At 46.0% G+C, this 24,234-nt stretch overlaps 1 protein-coding gene across 1 annotated transcript in view; it reads left to right on the forward strand.

Annotated features, from left to right (window-relative positions):
• Positions 1-24,234, forward strand: part of ITIH5 (inter-alpha-trypsin inhibitor heavy chain 5) — a 92,108-nt gene that overhangs the window by 19,676 nt on the left and 48,198 nt on the right. The window contains exons 6-7 of the mRNA XM_073652447.1: positions 1,418-1,587; positions 8,537-8,653. Coding sequence (XP_073508548.1) covers positions 1,418-1,587; positions 8,537-8,653 — 287 coding nt within the window. The remainder of the gene's footprint in view (positions 1-1,417; positions 1,588-8,536; positions 8,654-24,234) is intronic.

Raw genomic sequence — 24,234 nt, forward strand, 5'->3', positions numbered from 1 at the left:
TAACAGCGTCTAAAAATAAATGCAAATGATCATCTTCAGCATTTCAGCTAAAATTACATAAAAAGTCATTTTCTACATCTGATTCCAGGGCACCGAGCAACAAGGAATATGACATTAGGAAGTGGAGTTTAACCTTTGCAGCAGTTAATAGTTATGTACCTGAATGGGATTATGAGGAGGTGGTCCGCTAATAGAGATATGATTCCGAGTCTTAATATTTTGCTGTGAAATTTATTCAGAAGTGTAACTCCTGGTATCTTATCTTCCTGTTTTGCTTGTCCACAGAAGAGGAAGGAAAATGAAGGTGCATTTACACTTAAAGATTATCATGAACAAGCATTCCTAGAAGTGCTCTTTTCAGGTTTCAGGGTGGGTAATATTGCTGTGTGAACAGGCTGCCGATCACCCGATGAAAGAGCAAAACTCTCATTCATTGGTGAAATGATTATGAATCAGGATACAAAATCATCGTTCCGGACAGTGCATCATCCTGTGTAAACAGGACATGCTCTGCCGAAAACAATTGAAGCCTATGAGCACCAAGTGATCTATTACACATCGGTCACCCTCTAAATGTGTAAACAGATTTTTAATTGCCCGCCAATCAGGAAATATTAACTGAATGGCAGAAGTTTTGTGCCACTAGTTGGTCCATCTAAATGGACTCATATTTTTACTGCCGTCCAACCTGCAAATTTAATACACTATCACTTATAAAACTATTTTAATGTATATAATATTCTATATCCAATACATTACATGTTGGCATTCTTGGCATTTGTCTTCTAAGCCTAAAGAAAGAGCAATCCGCCAGCCATGGTTCTTAGAAGGGGATTGAATGATGACTCCTTGCGAATAAGGGTTTACAGTCATTGGCTTTTCAGAACTATCGGTCAGACTTAGCTTGAATTATCCATTTCAGACATTGAATTAGGTTTGTAAATAATAGGAGCTCAATTTTCATGATGTAACATACTGTACAACACTGGTAGACACAGACAGAAGAGGCCCCTATGCAAGAACAATATATGGGCCCTTTGTAGTTCAATAGTTCATCATAATGCACAATTCCTCCTGCTTTGGAGGTGGTAATGGGACCCCTTACCTCTTGGGCCCCTGTGCAGCCCCACAGATTGGACCAATGACCATAATTGTGGAGCCAGGGAAATTGTGGAAGTGGATGGATATTAGATGTTGTTGTTACATGTTGCCATTCGCCCAGTCAAATTTTGTTTCAAAGACTTATTATTAATGTATTACTCACTGTCTATATTAAGAATTATTTGACTTACAATTTATGCAATTTAAAATTAGTATGTGGGAATGGAGAAGTACAATATATTTGCACTTTAGTCGTTGGATTTTGTTTCTTATTTTTGTAATTGTAAATGGCCAAAATGGTATCTTTCTCCAACAGATGCAACAAACCCTCCTCCTTCCACAGTAATCAACCAAACAGAAAACTTTGCAAAAATAACATTTAAGCCCAATGTGCTCCAGCAAGCCAAGATCATTCAAAATGGGATTCTGGGTGATTTTGTAGTTCGCTATGATGTAAGAAGAGAGCTCAGCGTTGGAGACATTCAGGTATCTAGAATAAAAAAGAGAATATATCTATATTTTTACTATTGCTATATTACCAGTGTTTTCTTCCCTCCCAAACACAAGCAGCTAACAAACCCATTACAAAAATCAAGTTTGAAGTAGATGTTATTGGTTGAAATGTATTGTTAGTATAAATTTGGCAACTTTATTAGCAACTGGATGTATGTCTCTGTGTGTACACATAATTGGTAATGATGATTTGAAATATTCTAGGGTTATACAGTGGTGTGAAAAAGTGTTTGCCCCCTTCCTGAATTCTTATTCTTTTACATGTTTGTCACACTTAAATGTTTCAGATTAGAAAACAAATGTAAATATTAGACAAAGATAACACAAGTAAACGTAAAATGCAGTTTTTAAATGAAGGTCTTTATTATTAAGGGAAAAAGAAATCAAAACCTACAGGGTCCTGTGTGAAAAACTGATTGCCCCCTAAACCTAATAACTGGTTGGGCCACCCTTAGCAACAACAACTGCAATCAAGCGTTTGCGATAACAACGCTCTGGAGGAATTTTGGCCCTCTCATCTTTGCAAAATTGTTGTAATTTAGCCACTTTGGAAGGTTTCCGGGCATGAATCGCCTTTTGAAGGTCGTGCCACAGCATCTCAATCGGATTAAGGTCTGGACTTTGACTAGGCCACTCCAAAGTCTTAATTTTGTTGTGTGTTTTGGATCATTGTCCTGCTGCATAGCCCAAGTACCCTTCAGCTTGAGGCCACGAACAGATGGCCGGACATTCTCTTTCAGAATTTTTTTGTAAAAAGCAAAATTCATGGTTCCATTTACCAAAGCAAGTCTTCCAAGTCCTGAAGCTGCAAAACAGCCCCAGATCATCACACTACCACCACCATATTTTACTATTGGTATGATGTTCCTTTTCTGAAATGTTGCGTTACTTCTATGTGGCGCCCCTGAGGGTTCGACCGCCACAGGGATGCTGCACCTCTTCAATGGGATGTGGTGTTACTCCTTTGAGGTAAGAACGGTGCAATGGTCAGGACCCTAACTCCACATCCAACACCACACTTCTCCCACCAGAGGGGGCTAGTAGGCACTAGAGTGCTGCCCTTACGGGGAAAATGGGAGACTGGGGAACCAAAAGATAGGGGGAACCATTTAGTGGGTGAGGGTGGAGGACGCACATCTAGTTACACTTAATATTTCATATTTAATAAACAGCCATCTTGGGCTCTTGGTTCTTTGATTGTGATCTCCATCCCTGAACGTGGCTTCTGGGTGAACCTGCAGCGGATGGAGGCACGGCCCTCGTACCCTGGCCTTGGGTCGAGGTGCAGGTTGGAGTTAACATATGTCTCAACCCGGTCAAGGACCATAACCAAGAAGGCCTGGAGCTTAGGAGTGTAGCTCCACCGCAAATGGATCCCAGGGGGATGCAGACGGAGCGGTATACGCCACCTGTCCTCGCTATTCTGACCTAGTCAGAGGGATTCCGGCTGCAAGAGGGGTACCGGCCCCCGACACCTAACTTTGCTACTCTACGTCCTAGTCAGGGAAGCCCGGCAGGCCCAGAGGATCCCACCGGGTAACCGAAGGAGTGGAGTTGCCACCCGTACCGTTTTTCTGAGCGTAGTCCAGAGGGAGACCCGGCCTATCTACACACACACAGACGGGAAAGGACTCGGTCTGAAGTCTAGGAACACTCTGGTGCGGGGTCCTGATTAAACACTTGAATTACTCGGAGGTTGTCGGACCCCCATCCCTGGTGACCGCAGAACTCCATGAGGAGCAGGGAGAAGCCTTGCAGCTGTACTCTCCACCGTGAGTAAAAACCCTGGAAGTCAACCCCTATGGCCTCCGGACTCTTTATTTCTGCACTGCACCGCACCATGCAGCACCAGACCTCCTACACTATGACTCCCTCCATCCTCGTCTCTGCCCTGAGGCCCTGCTGCGCTCTTCCATGTTCATTGTCTTACATATACTGTACATGAATGTCATTTTTGCCCAGTCTTTTTCTTATGGTGGGGGGATGAACACTGACCTTAACTGAGGCAAGTGAGGCCTTCAGTTCTTTGAATGTTGTTGTGGGGTCTTTTGTGACCTCTTGGATGAGTCATTGCTGCGCTCTTGGGGTAATTTTGGTCGACCGGCCACTCCTGGGAAGGTTCACCACTGTTCCATGTGTGGCGCCCCTGAGGGTGCCGCTGTAACAGATTGACAGCGACATTTAACAGGTTAAATGCCACAAGTGGAGCTCCACTCCATGTGCAACTCTAAGACGTAGATAATGGATGAATAGCATAGTGATCATCTGCCAGCAAAGCTGCGAGATCAGCTTTTGAGGGAGCCGACTTATGATGTATCTCCATGTCATATGTCAGATACAATAGGGTAGATATGAAGTGTAATGTAGATGGAACAGTGCAACCGTAGCTGATGGTAATTGTGAGAGAACATTGACCTTACTACTACTATCTATTTCATAGCTCACAACATGGTATTGACTTACTTTACATCCATTGTTTCCAAAAGGCTTCACTGTATATCCTTGACATGCTTATGTACAGGCTTGCTATAAAAGATAACTTTAGAATTATTCAATTGGTAGCATTAAAATATGGTATATGTTTATATGCCACTTAATTAATAACCTGGGTAAATAGAAACATTTGTCCTACTAAACTATAGGTTGGCCACTGATATATTAACAGATATCTAAACAACATTACTTCTGACAAAACCTTTATACAGTGAATTATTTACAATTTTCAAGTCATTACAGAAAAGATCTACTTTCTGATGAGAACTAAGTAACATAATTATTTTTTATATGACATAAATTCTGGTCTTTATCAACATCAATACTGGCCAATGTCCCTTATACTGCTGCAAATTAGTGCCCTAAGAGATCTACTAATCCAGTCAATGCCAAACAGATCATTGGATAGCATAATGACCAGATATATTGTAGTAAAAATATTATATTGTCAAAAAATGTTCCCAGCCCTTTATCCTTAATGAATTAAAACATTCAAGGGTACGACCTATAAGTTAGCTGTATCCTGAGATCTTAAAATTGCTGTTGGGAGATGGCACCAAAGGGTGTGCAACCATATATTAACTTGAGGGTGCCAACAATTTTGCCTGGCCCATTTTTGGTGTTTACTGTGAAATGATGTCCAATATGCCTTTGTTTTCTCATAAACATGTGTATAACAATACATGTGTAATTGCAATAATTTTCTGGGAGAAATACTTCATTTTCTGGAACAATTTCAAGGGTGCACTTTCGCCCATGACTGTATAGGTGCTTTTGAAATTCTTTTTTTCTCCATTGGAGAATTGACCCTAAAGCATTTCTCTCGTAGTGTTATTTAATGTCACACAACAATAGATAAGTTAGCAGGATTCTGAATTTAATTTTAGTTGTGAATTTAGAAGAACACTTCATGTAACTCTAAATCAGATTAGTAAAGTTAAGCCCAAGGCACTCTTTGGCTGCATTGTTGCTATTATGCATTTTTTGAAGCTTCCATGAAGAAAAATGCATTTTTTGCCACAATTTTTAAAAATCGCATAAAAAACATTGCGGTTCTGCCATGGCATGAATTTGCGCCTAAGCTGCAATGTGTGAACACAGCGTTAGTGCTACATTTTAGTGGTGAATCATGCACGTACAGCTACTGTTATATGAGAGTGGTGTATGCACTGTGTGCATGCTCGGACTAAAACTCAGTGCATCTACCTGCTGTACAAAGCAATACACAGAAACTTTTTGAGCAATTGATAAAGGTTTCTTTGAGTACTGATAATGCAGTAGGTATTAGACAAGCATTTCACAAGATTACATCATCTACATGGATTAGACAGCACACTGAGAATGGACTCCAATTTTTTCTGCCCTAACTCCAAAATGTAAAGGTTTAATGTTCCTAACATAAATACAGATGTACTAATTCATTACTTGTCAGATGTCACACTACTTTATTAGCATATCCATGTAGCATGTAATCTGACAAACTAAGGATTAGTACATCTAAATTACTACAGGATCAAAACTACCATAAATACTTGAATACAGCACTAGAACCACCATTAGTACATGAATTCAACATCGGACCTACCATCATTACATGAATACAACCCCATCAGTACATGATTACACTACCAGAACCATCATCAGTACATGAATACATCACCAAGTCCACCATCTATTACATGAATATACAGAGCTACCATCACTACATAAATACATCACCAGAACCACCATCAGTACGTGAAAACATCACAAGAACCACCATTACTACATGAATACAGTACTATAACCCTCATCAGCACATAAATACTTCACTATAACCACCATAAGCTCATAAATGCATCACCAGAACCAAAATAAGTACATAAATACACCCTCAAAACCACTATTAGTACATGAATACAGTACCAGAACCACCATAAATACATGAATATATCACCTTTTAAACCATCTATCACATGAATACACAGAGTTACCATCACTACATAAATACATCACCAGGACCACCATCAGTACATAAATACAGAACAAGAACTTTCATCATTACATGAATACAGTGCTAGAACCACCAACAGTATATGAATACATCATTGAAATCACCATTAGTACATGAATACATCACCAGAAACATAATTAATACATAAATACATCACCAGAACCATCATCAGTACATATAGCACTAGAACCACCATCAAATCATATATAGCACTAAAACCACCATCAGGACATAAATACAGAACCAGCATATCATCAGTGCATGAATACAGTACCAGAACCCCAATTAGTATATGAATACAGCACTAGAATCATCATCAGTGTCACCATTAGTACATGAATACAGTACCAGAACCCTCAGCAGCACATGAGTACAGCATCAAGCTTTTTTCAGCAGTCAATTGCAATGTCAGATCAGCTCCCACCATATACATTCATATTGCATGATCCTGCAACTCCCAGTATGATCGTAACAATGGTAAGGACATGCTGGGAATTTTTCTTACCAGCCATCATTAGCCTGTGGACTATATAGGAACTGACGCGCCCCTGGGCCTGTGTCGCGCTGCGTTGCGCACGCGGGAGCTTACCTGGAGCCGGATCTGTTGAGGGTTGTAGTCTCGTGGCGGTGACCCGGTCCGTGCCCAGGGAGTCAAACTGAGCGGCGATGTATCAGCGGTAGATGTTGGACGACTACGCCACCCATTGAGTACAGCTAAGGAGCTGCTGCTGCAGGGCAGACCGCTGAGGCCGGTGGTAGGATTGTGCAGCGTGATAGTATAACCCCCAACGGGAGGGGTATGGCCTCAGGGCAGCCGACGTGGATGATGGGGGTAGCAGGAACCACTCGGAGACGGTACGGTGTAGTTCAGGGTCTTTACTGGTGACAAAGATAGACCCTCCCGGAGTACTGGCTAGCGATTGGGGCCTGGTCAGTCCTTGAGCAGATGGGATCTCCCCTGGCCAGGCGGAGTTGTAGGCCTCCCAAACTAACTGTACTCTTCTGGCTACCTTGCTAGAGGCGGGTATAAGTAGCCCACGTCCCTGAGTGTACCGTGTGGTGCTCACCCGTATGGCCGGTGACTCGGGGCCTTCTAGTAGCTTCCGCTCCACGACGGCGGTGCTGGTCCCATGCGTGTGACCGTGCCTTCGGGTTTCTTGGCCAGAGGACCTGGAATCCCCTGCCTGACGGATTCTGCTGCTGGGTAGGAGTTAGTCCCCACAGCCTCGGACTCCGGGTCCGGTAAGAAATCTTCTCAGTCAGGGCGAGCTCTGCAGCTGCCAGCCCCTGACTCCTTGTAACACTGCTCCCACAGAGCTCCTGATGTTCTGTTCCTATATTTGCTTCTTTTCTCTGTCTCTACTTCTTCTCTACTCACTAACCCTGCCTCAGCCCTAGGTTTATATAGGGGAAGTCCTTCCCCTCCCAGGACTGGGCAGGAGGTGTGGCATGCATAGGATTCCTGACCAAGAGACCTCCCACCTGCTCTCAGACATAACATTGCTGTTACTGTGGAAACCAGACCCCTGGGGTGCCACAGAACCACAGTACTTATTACGCCCAGTCAGTAGCACTATTAAACATTTAAAGTGTAATTTAACATTTGGGAGACGGAGATATTTTAAATGTTTTAGGTCATTTAATTTTGAGAAGACCAATTGCTTGAAATACCTCTTAGAAGACAGGAAAGCACTTAATACATCCAACTAATGGTCATTTAAGTGTCGAAATTGGCCAGTGTGAATGCATTGATGACGTCTTCTTTGACTGGAGTCATTCTCATCCCTATTTTTATTCTTTATCTAGTCCTGATGCGAGGATGAGTTTACACTCTGGTCTTCTGCAGGAGATCCTAACAGCAACAGAGTCCTTAAAATAACACCACACCATCCTCTTCACATCGCCCCCTCTCTATACTGTGCCCCTTACTTTACTTTGTCCCATTATACTGTCTCCCAATGTTGCCCTCTTTCTATACTGTGCCTTCTCCGAGTCCTAACACTGTGCTCTGTCACATTGTCCCTCTCCATATTGTGTCCTCCCTCCTTCTGTATACTCAAATCCCTTCTTATACAGAAGTATTTCTCCCAGAAAGTAATTGCAATTATACGTTTTGTTATACACATGTTTATTTCCTTTGTGTGTATTGAAACAACACAAAAAAGCAGAGAAAAAAGGCAAATTGGACATAATTTTACACAAAACCTCAAAAATGTAAATCACAGCCCATCTCCCTAGTTGCTGGAGCTCCAGTGCCTAGTAGAAAATATGGCCCTGCTTAAAATAAAATAAATTACTCAGCTAGATAGATAAAAAATTATTCAGCTTTATGTATAAGCTAAGAATTAAAAGCTGCAATAAAGGTACAGCCAATGTGATGTCATGTTACTCTGATTTACTCAATTTAACACAAGTTAATTTCCCCCTTTTCTCTAGGTTTTAAATGGTTATTTCGTGCATTACTTTGCACCTACAGATCTGCCTCCGCTGCCAAAGAATGTAGTTTTTGTAATTGATACAAGCGCTTCTATGGTGGGAACTAAAATTAGGCAGGTAAGTCTAAGTCTTTACCATTATGAATAAACTGAGATCAGAATACGTTGCTGTAGAATTACTGGTAATTTTAGCAATGGTGATGGTTATGATGAAGATGAATATTGGTATTACTGTGGGATGTGTTCACATAACTTACGGTATACAGTTCCTGTGCGAATTACTGTTAAGGTTTTTATTGCAGAAATTACATTGTGTAAAGATTTTATAGAATACTAGCTGTACCCGGCCATGCGTTGCTGTAGCTCAGTCTGGTTAAATGGAAAAGAAAGAAAAGAGAAAGCGCACGTTTCTAAAATATTTCATTTCACAGTGCTTGTGGGTATACAATATTTTTTGTTGTTCCATTGTATGTGTAGATATAGAGATTGTCTGGTTTGCCGACTCTAGAACACGCAGCAGATATTTGTCCATGTGAGAAGCTATCCGTGTCTAGATTTAAACCGCACAATTCTAAAGATTGGCCCTGAGCTTTGTTGATGGTGATTGCAAACGCCAATCAAAATGGGAATTGCAATCTCTTAAATTGAAATGGAATATCCGTTGGAATCATAGGAATGTGAGGAATGAGGACATCTTCACCTTTGAAAGGTTCTGTTAAGATTGTTGCTTCAAGAAGTTGCTCATTAATTGAGGGAATGTGACAGGAGGGGGCGCAGAGATGAAGGCAGGTGGCAGCAAAGGAGGAAGGGGAGATCTGCTTGACATGTCCCGGGCCAGTACTGGCCTGATCACAGAGCTGTTCCCGCCGGTGGTACAGTGGGATTTGCACTCGCTCGCTATCCGCCCTCTGCTGCGAGGCTCGGGCTCAGTTCAGGGCCCAGAGCGGAGGCTGTGGCCTGCGCCTCTCCGTGCAGCCTCCCTCTCTCCTTCCCTCCCTCCCCCGCTTGTTGTTGCGCAGTCGGAAATAAGACTCACCTGCCGGAGAAGAAGAAGCCGCAGCAGCAGCGGTGCCGGAGAGCAAAGGCGGCCTCTCAGGCGTTGGTGGTGATGAGCAGCAGCGTCTTTCTTCTAGTTTGCCAGGTGAGCCCAGGAAAACTACTTATGAAGGACGTTCGACATTATTAAGCAGGCCAGAGGTTTCAAGCAATACGGGAAAGAAAAATGATCTCTCTGCTGCCTAAAAGTGTTAAATATTGCAACGCCTTGGATATTGCCAAGGTATGAAATCATTAGATATTTCACAAAAACTTACAGGTGATCATTTTGCTGTGAAGATATTTGTGGCTGATACAGAGCACAGACGGGTTCGTGCAGGTAAAGGCACAATGAGGAAGGCTTTTGGCACACAAATTCATTGGATTACGTGAGCAGCTGCTAAAATACTATTATTAAGCAGCAAACAGGTATTTGAAGCTGCTGGTGCCTCTGGAGTCCTGAGAACCTCAAGGAGGCTTGCAGTTGTACATAAATCTAATGTTCGGCCACCCCTAAGCAGTGCTCACAAGCAGAAATGGTTACAGTGGGTCCAGACATACAGTACATGAAGACTAATTTTAAAACAGTCTTGTATATTGATGAGTACCGTGCAAACCTGGATGGTTCAGATGAATGGAGTAGTGGATGGTTGGTGGATGGCCAACATGTTCCAGTGCGAAGTATGCAACGTCAGCCAGGAGGTGGTGAATGAGTCATGTTTTAGAAACATAAATGTGTGAAAATGACCTGGGCAAAATATATAGAGTTGCTGACTGACCACTTTCCATGATACAAAAAGAAGAACCATACCATCCGTAGCAAAATCATCTTCATGCATGACAATGCACCATCTCGTGCTGCAAAGAATACCTCATTGACTTCTGTGGGCATAAAAGAAGAGAAACTCATGATGTAGCTACCATCCTTCCCTGACCTCAACCCTATTGGGAACCTTTAGAGTATCTTCAAGCAAAAGATCTATGAGGGTGGGAGGCAGTTCACATCAAAACAGCAGTCCTGGGAGGCTCTTTTGACGTCCTGCAAAGAAATTCAAGCACAAACTATCTAAAAATTCACAAGTTCAATTGATGCAAGAATTTTGAAAAAGATAACAAAGAAGGGGTCCTATGATAACATGTAACTTGGCCTGTAAAGATGGTTTGATTGGAAAAAGCTTTCAGTAAATGTGACTCTTTATGCTGCAAATTCAACAAATCATTTTCAGTTCTTTACAACCCTTAAAATGTTTGGCAACTTTGTGGCGTATAATAATTTGGAACAGTGCATTTTGAATATTTTTAGTTAAAAGTATTTTTTTTAAACATTGGGAGGTTTGTTCAATAAAATGTGATTTATACTCTAATGATTGGTGATTTTAACATTATACTGACCATTTAAGTAAATTTGAGAAAAATAGCATTTTCATAATAATTTGGAACGAGGTTTATATTGCAGGTTTCACACAGTCTAGCCCAATAAGATCTAGATGTGTATATTGTTTACTACATCTGTTGTAACCTAAGTCTAAAATCAGGGGTGTACATAGAAATCATGAGGCCCCATAGTAGAAGTTCTAATTAGGCCTCTTCTCCTCCCCCAAAAATTGAACGTTCGGCAGATTCACAGAAGAGCATATCTCACAACTTTACAGCCCTTACAAAGATATTTTCCTACTATTGAAGCCCCTAGATTCCCCTTTTATTGCCCCCATACAGTGTGATGTCAACAAAAATGCCCCCCAAAAACAGTATGATACCCCTACAGTGAATTCCTTCACAGTACCCTCCCACACACAATATGATAACCTTGCAGTACTCCCTCTGGCTAAGTATGGTGGCCCCAACACAGTATGATGCCCCAACTGTGACCCCAACACAGTCCTCCATACAGTATAATAGCCCCAACACAACCCTCCACACAGTATGATGTTTACAACACAACCCTCCACACTGTATGATGGCCCCAACACATTCCTCCACACTGTATGATGGCCCCAACACATTCCTCCACACTGTATGATGGCCGTTACAAGCCCTCAAACAGTATAATGTCCCCCACACAGCCCTCCAAAAAGCATAATGGCCTCCACACAGCCCTCCAAACAGCATAATGGACCCCACATAGCCCTCCACACAGTATGATAGACCCTACACAAACATTTATAATTGTTCGCATGCAGTATAATGGCTCCCATCATAGCCCTCTAAACAGTATAATGGCCTCCATAAAGGCCTGCAAACAGTATAATGGACCCCCACATAGGCATACAAACAGTATTATGGCCCCCACATAACCCTGCGAACCGTAAAATGGCCCCCCACATAGTCATCCATAAAGTATCAAGGCTCGCATATAGGCCATATAGTATAATGGCCCCCACATAGCCCTCCGAATGGTAGAATGGCCCCCGCATAGCCATTCAAATACTGTATTATAATGGTTCCACACATAGCCCTACAAATATTATAATGGCCCCCACAAGGCCTTCCATATAGTATAATGGGCCCAAATAGCCCTCCATGTAGTATAATGGGCTCCACATAGTATAGAATAATGGGCCCCACACTGTCCCCCATGCAGTATAATGAACCTTGCATTGTCCAGTATGTAGTTTAATGAGCCCCACATAGTCCTCCATGCTGTATAATGCACCCCACATAGTCCTCCATGTAGTATAATGGGCCCCACATTGTCCTCCATGTAGTGTAATGCACCCTACATAATTCTCCTTGCAATATAATGCGCTCCACATAGTCCTTTGTGTAGTGTAATGGGCCCCACATTGTCCTCCATTTAGTACAAAGCACCTCACACTGTTCTCCTTGTAGTACAATGCACCCCACATTATCCTCTATATAGTATAATGTGCCCCCATTGCCTTCCATACAGTGTAATGCTCCCCACACAGTCCTCCATGCAGTATAATGCACCCCACATTGTCCTCCATGTAATATAATGGGTCCCACATAGTCCTCCATGCATTATAATTGGTCCCACACTGTCCTCCATGTACTATAATGGTCTCCACATTGTCCTCCATGCAGTATAATGGGCCTCTCATAGTCCTCCATGCAGTATAATGGGCCCCGCATTGTCAACCATGTGGTATAGTGCACCCCACATTGTCCTCCATTTAGTATAGTGCACCTTACATTGTCCTCCATGTAGTATAATGGTCTTCCATAAAGTTTAATGTGCCCCACATAGTCCTCCATGTAGTATAATAGGCTCCACATTGTCCACCATGCATATTTCATATAGTATAATGCAGAACACAGTCCTCCATGTAGTATGATGTGCCCCACAATGTTCTCATTGATGAAAAAATAAGTAAATAAATACTACTCACCTCTCCCCAGTCCCCACTGGTCTCCTCAGCGTGTGGTCTGAAGCACTCCACATCTCAGTGCAGCGAGCACAATGTAGTCATTATGCCCTCTGAGCTGAAATGTTAGATCTAAGACGCCGATGGAGACTGATGGAAGAGGTAACTGACGCTCCCTCTTTCATCAATGCATTCAACTGTATCGGCATCCAGGATGATAATACAGTTGAACGTGCGATGACAGGCGGGGGACCCGTGCCGGCGGTTGCACCGAACCCCCTAACTTACGGGCCCCATAGCGGCCTCATGATCTGCCACCATTGGCAGTACACCACTGCATAAAATCCCATCATAGCAGTTACATCTACACCAGGCCTCTGGGCTCATTTTACATTTGCATTTATAGGATCATTCTACCAACTTTACTGTATTTTTAACCCTTTTGCAAACCCTGTTGAGGTGAAGTGTTGTTTTTTTACTGCACCATGTGTGGCACGAGGATGGAGCAGGCACATCAGCCTTCTGCAGTTGGAGACAACTTTAACATACAACTGTACATGCTCCCTCTGCAACAGCCAAGATAACAACTATGTGTGATCCTGGCTGTTCAACACCTTACAAACTGTGGTCAACCTGACCACATATGTAAAGAGTTTGTAAAAGGGAAACTGCTTCGTCAGTCATCCCACTGGCACCCTCACAGCACGATCAAAGGGTGCTGATGGGCAGCTATGGCAACTAGAGGCCAAATGGCATTTTAGTCAGGCATATGCCGCAGGCTTGGCCTGATAGGCTAACTGTAAGGCCACGGCCCCACTATCAGTATTTGGTCAGTATTCGGTCAGTATTTTTTCTCAGGAGTGGGAGCCAAAACCAGGAGTGGGTGATAAATACAGAATTGGTGACTTGTTTCTATTATACCTTTTCTCTGATTTTTCCTCACCTGGTTTTGGCTCCCAAACCTGAGAATGAATACTGACCGAATACTGACAAAATACTGATAGTGGGGCCGTGGCCTTAGTCAAACATAGATAGCTTAGATAATGCACTGTACTACATAAGATGTACAGTATATTATCAATGCAATCAAAGGATTACATGTTCAAGTCCCCTTTGTGGGACAAATGAGTATTGTAAAGAAAACAAAAGAAAAAAAGTCTTAAGTGTAAAAAAAAAAATCAACAAATCACAATTTAAACTATTTTTTTTTTATGGGGGCAAAAATGAAACGCCCTAAATAAAACAATAACACATATTTGGTATTGCCAAAATCCATAATGACCGTGCCATAAAACTTTCACATTATTTTTCTCGAACAATGAATGCGGCAGAAAAAAAAATTAAAACACATTGCCTGAATTGCTCCCTTTAATAGTTTAGAGAGGTCAAATGTGGTGACAAATTCCCTTTAAACTAGCGCCATAGACTATTTTAAAGTCATCTGGCGCTTATGTAGTGGTCTCTTTACACAGGCTGACAAAAAATGATGGTGTTAGAATGATCACTAATAGATCGTTCTGTCCCCATACATATCATGTTATTGGCAGCACATCTCCTATTGACACTGGGCGATGTGCTAACGAGAACAATGGCCCTGATTCATTAAGACTGGCATTGTGCAGGCCAGTCTTAATGAACGGAGTCGCTGTAGTATGATGCCCCTAATTCATCAAAACACACACACCACTTAAAAGTTAAGAATCTTACAAGTCCCGTGCCCCTCTGTCAGATATGTACATACACGTGTATATACACACACTGCACTTACATACACATGTATATAAATACATATTGCACATACATATACATGTATATGTACACACACTGCACATACAGTGGGTACGGAAAATATTTTTTTTCAGTCAAGATGGGGTGCAGAGTGTACTTTAATGAGAAAAAAAATGAACTTTTTAGAATTTACCAAATGGCTGCAATGAAACAAAGAGTGAAAAATGTAAAGGGGTCTGAATACTTTCTGTACCCACTGTACATACACATGTATATATGTAGCACCCTGAGGATTCGGCTGCTACAGGAGTATTGCACCTCAACCCAGAGGTGTGATATTCCACTCCCGGGTAAGGAAGGAGTGTGGAACTGAGCTCAGATAGACTGCATGCACTACATACATCCCATTCCAGAGGAGCAGGCCGACGGCACTCCCACTTAGAAATGTGCAGGTGCGACCGAGCCTGTTCCTGGCTGGAGTGGGAGGGGGGAGGAACATCCCATGTAGTGTAGGGGCAGATAGGGGGAGCTGTCTGGGTAGTGGTAGGAGCTCATTGGGTGCTGGTCACCTGAGCTCACACATAGAGGGCTATATAAGGTGGGCACCATCAAAAATCAGGGTCAGACGCAGAGAGTAAGTCTGCTGCAGAGGAAGTCAGCCTGCAGCAAGGGAGCAGAACAGACCTGAGCCTGAAGAGTGAGAGAGTGGAGTACAGAAAGACCCAGAGGGGGACAAAGAAGGGACCCAAGAACCCAAATAAGAACACCGGGTGAGGAGTCAGCAGAAGGGTACCGGAACCCAAGCTGGTGGGGGTAAAGACATTCCCCAGCCAGAGACCGGAGACCGTGGGCAGAGTCTGTCACGGTCACCCACTACATTCACCCTGAAGGCACACCACATGGAGGGTCAGGGAACCTGAGGCCAAAGGTTGCCCAACAGAAGGCCCGAGGGAGCTGGATTTAGGTGAATCACTGGTGGGGACGGCTGAAGGAAGGACAGAGGGAGAGCTCAGGGCCACGCTCCGGACTTGTTTGGGGGTTGGCCGGATCCAGGACCTGGTGGACGCAGCACGGCTCGGGAGGTCACTTGGAGCTAGAGTGACCAGGAACATCTGCAGTAAGTAAAGACCCTTAACTGCACTACCCGAGTCTGTAATCATTACCGGCTGCACCGCACCACCACAACCCCCATCCTCTGCGCCTGTCCCCTCTGAGACTATACCCCTCCCGTTGGGGGTTATCCCACCAAGCTGCGCATCCACCATCAGCCTCAGCGGACCCTGCAGCAGCGGCGGCCACAGTGACCGCATCACAACGGGTGGCGTAGTCGACACAACGAACTTTAATAACATCAGTAAGGACTGCCACATAACCCTGAGCTTGACGCCCTGGGCACGGGACCGGGTCACAGCCGCTCGGAGACTACAACCCCCCCCATCTGATCCGGTGCCGGGTATTCCCCTCAAAACGGAATATGTCCCAGGGGGCGCGTCAACTTTGGCGTAGTCGGCAGGATTACGTGCCCGCAACACCCGGGTACTGCGTGCCTGAAGAAAAGTGCAAGTTTACCTTAGAAAGAAGACTCCTGCCGGTTCCGGAGGGTCCACGCCATCGGACTCCATCACCAGTCGTTTCCCGCCGATTGTCCGCCATTTCCAGCTTGTTCCCGCCATCTGCAGAGTTTCCCGCCACTGGGCGACGCTTCCCGCCAAAACCGCAGATTTCCCGCCTTGGAAGAGCAGCGGACGCCATTATGGGCGTGCCAAAGGAGGGCAAGAGGCCACATCCCATCGTGGGCCGGGACAGAAAATGGCGCCAAAAGTGGAAACCGCCCCCACCAACAGAGACTGTGATGCTGGAGGTGTCTGTCAGCGTGAAAGAACTCCCCCTGGAGCTGACAGTCACCGAGTTGCCCCGGGACCGCCCTCGAAGTGGGAGGAGACGAAAGAAAAGAGCAAAGATGGGTGTCGCTTGGAGCAGTGTAGAACGAGCGCACCCGGAGGCAAGAGGTCTAATGAGGAGTAGCGGAGAAGCTCACCCGGAGTCGAGGAGAGAAAGAGTGGACCCGGGAATGGAGCGGCAGCAGAGCAGCACCGGCCCGCTGGCCAGGAGCCTGCTGGAGGAAGAAGGAGGAGAGCAGAGCAGCACCGGCCCGCTGGCCAGGAGCCTGCCGGAAGCAGAGCAGAGCAGCACCGACCCGATGGTCAGGAGCCTGCTGGAGTCAACAACCCCGCTAGGCTTAGCGGAGATCCTGGCGCAGCTTCCCCGAGATCGGGAGTGCGCGCGGAGTGCCCTGGAGGGCCTCGCGGGAAGGATGGCCCGAGTGCAGAGGGAGATCCTGGCGGAGTGGGGCCGGGAGATGGCCCAGCAAGCTGGAACCCGTCCACTTAACCCGCTCCCTTGGAAGAAGACATCGACTGCCTCTGCGGATGACGCGGGAGGACCCAAGGCCGGAGACGGCGCAGAAGAGGGAGCGAGACGCATGGCAGCAGGTAAGGGGGATGCCTATACCCCATACCGGAAGACCGCTTACCTGCCCCAGCTCCCCGTCGCAGAGCCCGAAGGTCCCCCGGCCGTACCCGAGACCGCCATGACATCGCCACCGACTAGGCCCCGACCGGAAGCCGCCGTCGCGACCCCGATGACGTCACGCATCGTGACCCGGAGCGTGGCGCCGGAAGAGGAGCCTCCGGCCTGGTCACAGGGCCTAGCATTTCCGGGCGCCGCATCCAAAGCAGAGCCATCTACCTCCGCGGAGCCTCCGGCCTGGTCGCAAGGCCAGGTAACCCAGGGCGCCGCCGTCCTAACGGTGCCCTTCACCTTCCAGGTGCCCCAGGCCTGGCCGCAAGGCCTGGGCAACCCGGGCGCCATCACCACCGCGCCCGCGCCCGCAATACCAAGGGTGCCACACCTGGGGGAGGACCTCTTCGGCCAGCTCACATGGCCGGACGGGCGGCCCTTCATCTGGCCCGAAGGGTACCCTGAGCTAGAGCGGCAGCAAAGACTAGGGCCCTTGTGTGAGCCCCTGATCCCGGCTCCAAAGCCCGTGACTCGGGTCTCGCCTCCCCTAGAGGAGGCTCAATTTGCGTGGGACCCCAAGGGAGAAGATCTGATGGGGTTCACCGGAGAGACTCGGGCAGCTGCAGCAGCGCGCAAAGAGTGTTGCCGTCAACAGCTGGCAGAGTTCAAGAGAGAGCGGGAGGAGAGGCAGGCCAAAGAGCAATGGGCCCAGACCCGCAGCGCGGAGCAAAAGAGTCGGACCAGAAGGGACCCCCGTGCAGCAGATCGTCCCCGTACCATCGGGACGGTAATAAAGTTTAATGCGCAGCATGGGTGGGGCTTCATAAGGGACCGGAACACCATGGGTGACGTCTTCGTTACACGACGGGACGTCGAGTCCCACCTGCCAGAGGGTCACAAAGGCCGTGACCTCTACGTCGGTGATGAGGTAACGTTCACCCGGCACAAGTGTGCCAAGGGACCTTACGCCCTCCACGTGCATCGCTTGACGGAGGAGGAGTTGCGGTGCGAGGAGGAGGAGCAAGAGGACCCGGACGGGTCTGAAGAAACCACCAGCCATAAGATAAGAGCAGGAGGCAGACGCCGTTGAGTGCGGCAGAGCAGGAGACTGTATATAGTTACCCAATCGGGGTATATAGAAACTGGAACTGTTGTTGCTGCTAAAATAGTCCCCGTTGGGACCAGCGAACTGTTACCTGTAACCCTTTCCATACCAGGCTGAGGACTGTGAGCAGCCATCCCTTTCCCTTTACCTGGCCGGGGACTGAGAACGGCCAAAATTTCCCTGTACATAGTTGCGCTTGCTAAAGCGCCCCCTACCGGTTTTATAGGAAAAACCATTTTTCTAAAAGACTGTCGCACTCTACCTGGTCACGAGTTGCACGGTGACCAGAGGAACAGAAGAGAGAAAGAGACGACGAGAATGTTGTTTACCTGAAAAAGTTTATATATATATTTATATAGTATTTCGTATAATATTTAATATGTTTTACATGTTTATAAAATGTTGTATGTTTTGGTGTTTTTTGTCTTTGCAGCCCGAGGACGTGCTGTGATTTACCAGGGGGGAATGTAGCACCCTGAGGATTCGGCTGCTACAGGAGTATTGCACCTCAACCCAGAGGTGTGATATTCCACTCCCGGGTAAGGAAGGAGTGTGGAACTGAGCTCAGATAGACTGCATGCACTACATACATCCCATTCCAGAGGAGCAGGCCGACGGCACTCCCACTTAGAAATGTGCAGGTGCGACCGAGCCTGTTCCTGGCTGGAGTGGGAGGGGGGAGGAACATCCCATGTAGTGTAGGGGCAGATAGGGGGAGCTGTCTGGGTAGTGGTAGGAGCTCATTGGGTGCTGGTCACCTGAGCTCACACATAGAGGGCTATATAAGGTGGGCACCATCAAAAATCAGGGTCAGACGCAGAGAGTAAGTCTGCTGCAGAGGAAGTCAGCCTGCAGCAAGGGAGCAGAACAGACCTGAGCCTGAAGAGTGAGAGAGTGGAGTACAGAAAGACCCAGAGGGGGACAAAGAAGGGACCCAAGAACCCAAATAAGAACACCGGGTGAGGAGTCAGCAGAAGGGTACCGGAACCCAAGCTGGTGGGGGTAAAGACATTCCCCAGCCAGAGACCGGAGACCGTGGGCAGAGTCTGTCACGGTCACCCACTACATTCACCCTGAAGGCACACCACATGGAGGGTCAGGGAACCTGAGGCCAAAGGTTGCCCAACAGAAGGCCCGAGGGAGCTGGATTTAGGTGAATCACTGGTGGGGACGGCTGAAGGAAGGACAGAGGGAGAGCTCAGGGCCACGCTCCGGACTTGTTTGGGGGTTGGCCGGATCCAGGACCTGGTGGACGCAGCACGGCTCGGGAGGTCACTTGGAGCTAGAGTGACCAGGAACATCTGCAGTAAGTAAAGACCCTTAACTGCACTACCCGAGTCTGTAATCATTACCGGCTGCACCGCACCACCACAACCCCCATCCTCTGCGCCTGTCCCCTCTGAGACTATACCCCTCCCGTTGGGGGTTATCCCACCAAGCTGCGCATCCACCATCAGCCTCAGCGGACCCTGCAGCAGCGGCGGCCACAGTGACCGCATCACAACGGGTGGCGTAGTCGACACAACGAACTTTAATAACATCAGTAAGGACTGCCACATAACCCTGAGCTTGACGCCCTGGGCACGGGACCGGGTCACAGCCGCTCGGAGACTACAACCCCCCCCATCTGATCCGGTGCCGGGTATTCCCCTCAAAACGGAATATGTCCCAGGGGGCGCGTCATATACACACTTTCAGTGTCGGACTGGGGTCCCAAGGGCCAACCAGTAACCAATTTCAGGGCCCCACTTTTTAGCTACATGCAAATGTGACATTATCCTCAATCATAGATTTATTTAACAGTGAACTGGATAGATTGTTAGCTGAATAAGATGCTGCCTTTGTCGGTACATAGTGATTCAAGTATATTGTGCCAAATACTGCTCATATAAGAGGGTAGTGGCCCACTCTTTCACAGGGGCCCACTGGAGGATTCTCCTGTTCTCTTGTTGGCCAGCCAAAGCCTGTACAAACACATATACTGCACATATAAACACAAGTGTACATACACACACACACTGCACATACATATGATACACACACACTGCACATACATACACATGTATATACACACATACTGCACATACACATGTATACACACACTGCATATACATACACATGTATATACACACACATTGCACCTACATACACATGAATATACACACACTGCACTTACATACACATGTATACACACTGCACACACATACACATGAATATACACACACTGCACTTACATACACATGTATATACACACACACTGCACATACATTCACATGTATACACACTGCACACACATACACATGTATGTACACATACTGCACATACATACTCATGTATACTCACACACACACTGTACATACATACACATATATATATACCCAAAAAAACTGGAAGAAATATAATAATGCCCAGGATAAGAAGAGATTCAAGCAACAGTAATGAAAACATATTAATTTTTATTGAAAAAAATATTGAAACCATATATAAAACGACAGTGAAAGCCTCAAAAAGGACACAGAAAATGCCTGGAGAACAAGTAATATCATGAGAAGATACACAAGGAAAAGTGGCCAAGGGTATAGAGCTACAAAGTGCAAATGCTTAATTGCAATAAAGGATATAATTATCCCTACCCATAGGGCTTAATCAAGTGAGATCCCCAGGTTCAAAAACATCTCACAGTGGTGTAATCATGTATAAATGTAAAGAGGTAACATTACCTATAAAGTAAATGTGCTGCCTATGAGATCCCAGGCACTGTGTCCCACTATCCCAATGCCGTTTAGCCTTGCTTCTTCTGGGGGTGTTGCTTCTTCATATTTGGTGAAGTGTCTTGCATAATATGATAACTTTTGAGACTATTATGATTACATAAATACACATGTATATACACACACTGCACATACATACCAACCTCTTCAGTTCCTCTAGACTCCCGCAGTTAAAGGATCTTTGGTGACGTCATGACTACATGGCCGTGATGTCACCAAACCTCTTTAAGCAGGTTTAACCTTGGAATAGAAACACTGGGGGCCTCTAAGAGAGTGAGGGCCCTGAGAAGTTTCACAGGTTGTCCTCCCTTCCCCCTAATGCCAACCCTGCATACCAGCTGGTCTCCTCTTCAGTTTCTCTAGACTCCCATGATGTCACCAAAGGTCCTTAAGCAGGCTTAACCTTGGAATAGAAATGCTGAGGGCCACTAAGAGAGTGACAGCCCTGAGAAATTTCCCAGTTTGTCCTCCCTTCCCTCTAACACCAGCCCTACATACCAGCCTGTCTCACCTGCAGTTCCTCTAGACTCCCACTGTTAAAGGACCCTTGGTGACATCATGGCCACATGACCATGATGTCACCAAAGGTCCTTAAGCAGTCTTAACCTTGGAATAGAAACGCTGAGGGCCCCATAACAGAATGGGTTCCTGGGCAATTGCCCCGTTCCCCTCCCCCACACACAAACGCTGGCACTGGACACATGAAAAATCACTGACAGCATACATTGTTATCCATGTACAGTCCAGTTATAACATTACAATGAAAAAATCACTGTTGAAACTCCTGATGGAAAAAACTGAAACCCTGATGAAAATGTGATCCAAAACACTGATGAAAATCAGTCCATTTTTGCGTATGAGAAAAATAACTGACGTCTGAATGAGGCCTAATGAACTTTCCATGACCCTGGCACCAGTCGCTGCAGGCCATAGAGGCAGAGGTTGGAAAAAGTGGCCACTGAATGTTATGTCATTTAGTCATTTAGTGTCACTGCTTCCTATTTGGCACTGTAATGGGTGGGAGAGAAAAGAAGAATTATAACAGTAAATATATTTTACAGTTTTCTCTATTTCCGTTACGTTTATAGCTTTTTAAGAATATTTCCTATGAAATGTCTAGAGATTGCAAATGAGCAAACATGTTGCTTGCTCCGATAGTCTCATTGCTCCTTGAACTTGGCACTGTTATGCGTAATGAGGACTACATAGCACATCATCCTATGAGGCGCAGATACTCTAATATGGGGAGACAGAGAATAAAAAATAGGGTTGGGCAGTAAACAATATGTCATATTCTGGGCAATGTATCAAACCTCCTTACCTTCAGGCATAAGAAAATGTTTGTTTCTATGCTCTGTTGGGATATAAAAATAATACAGCTAGACTTTATACATGTTCAACGCAAAAGTTCTTGAAAAACCTTAGTGAAAATGACTTTATGAGAGCTTTCATTTTAAGCCTCTTTAGCTACAGTATGCTGTTAAGGAACAACAAGAAAATGTGCAATTACTTTAAAACTTTGCAAACACTATTGAAGCACTTATATATTATCTCTTAAAAGAACAGCAGTGTGATGAAAGCCGGCCGGTGGGTGCAGCTCTCTGGCGCCCCCTTACCTCTCAGGTCAGTCAAGGTACTGCACCTAGAGAAAGTAGTGCCAGGTAGCTGCAACCAGCGCAGGGAACACGGTAGTGTGTTATCCCTTCAACGTCACTACACAGCACAACTCGCTAGCGCCCTCTTAGCCTCAGGTCAGTCAAGGAACTGCACCTAGGATAAGCGGTCGCCAGAGAGACTGTCCTGTAACCTACTGGGTATCGGGGCCCTCTGTAGTGAGGGCGGTATATATATCTTCCTTGGCCGCGCCAGGAATATATATATCTGAACCTCCGACCGTCACTACTAGCCTTCCCCAATCCCCAGTTGGTATGCTGCCACCAGTCCCTATTTTAGATATACGCCCAGTCCGTGAATGGGCCTATATCGGGTCAGGAACCAACCCTGGGTAGCGTTTTTGGCTTGAGCCGAGCTCACACGGACGTGCGTTCGTTATGCAGAATAAAAGGCAGGCCCACAATTACTTGAGGTAATTGATTATAATAATACACTAGATACACGATATACAACTAAATATACACAGGTATAAGGTCAGGCTAAACTATACAACAATGGAATACAACACACAGAATCACCACAGCATATCAGTTACCGGTTTCTTGGTTTTTCTTGTGACGCAGGGAGAGGATTCTGCGATCGCAGGCACGGTTCTTTGTTACAGGCTGAGGCCTACCACCGCATGGTCAAACTGCTCCTCCCCTTGGTGGCCTCAGCTGGTGCTCAGATGTTCAGCACACCACTCTTGGGTCAAGACTGACTTATCTCTTGTCTGTCCTGCTATCTTACCTGCCCCGTCCCGCCCACTGCTGGTGAGGTCAGCTGGCTCAGTCTCCACCCTCAGGTCTAACTTCGATCAGAAGCCCAAATTCTATGGAACCCAATAACTTCTTCTGGGATGGTCTCATGATACCCCCAGGGGTTCCCATGGATTCGGGCCGCCGTAACCGACCTTTTGATATCAATTATGATACCATACGGTCCTCAGGAATGGCTCAGCGCTATATCTTGTCTTCCAGAGCACGTACAAACGTCTACCGCGGAGGCTTGTGTGCGCATTGGCTCCGGGACGCCGTGCTATTTTTTTATTGGCCCATCCCATGCAACATGCGTGTGCTTTTCATGTTTCTATATCTTATGCCTCCATGCTTGTGACAGACAAAGAAACTAGTCCTATGGGACAAATGGTCAGGTACAGATAGACGAAGCACCCCCCCCTGCTGGCTGTGTTTCCTCTCGAAGTCTTTGAAGCTCCTAGCATTCAAGTGTTAAGTAGGCTTCTTATCTTACAGGAGCCTGGATGGGGGGAAACTATCTAGTTGACGTTTTAACAGAAGGTCCCAAGGGTGGGGGCTGCTGAAGTGTGGCCATCCCTGGATATGATTTATCATTACCAAGATGGCGGCTACAGGTTCATCACACCTCCCCCTATACGAGGGCGCGAGGGGGTAGCACATTCCTGTGTTCCCCCGTGCGTCCTTCTGCACCCTCCCCTTGCCGGGATAACCCGTCAGCGTTACCGTGGTCACGGCCTCTTCTGTGGCGAATGGAGAAGTGGTACTGCTGGAGAGCGAGGCTCCAGCGTAGCAACCTGCCATTC

Source organism: Phyllobates terribilis, unplaced genomic scaffold (genome assembly GCF_046119375.1).
Source record: "Phyllobates terribilis strain yellow unplaced genomic scaffold, ASM4611937v1 Scaffold_11__3_contigs__length_659146591, whole genome shotgun sequence".
Classification (NCBI taxonomy): Eukaryota; Metazoa; Chordata; class Amphibia; order Anura; family Dendrobatidae; genus Phyllobates; species Phyllobates terribilis.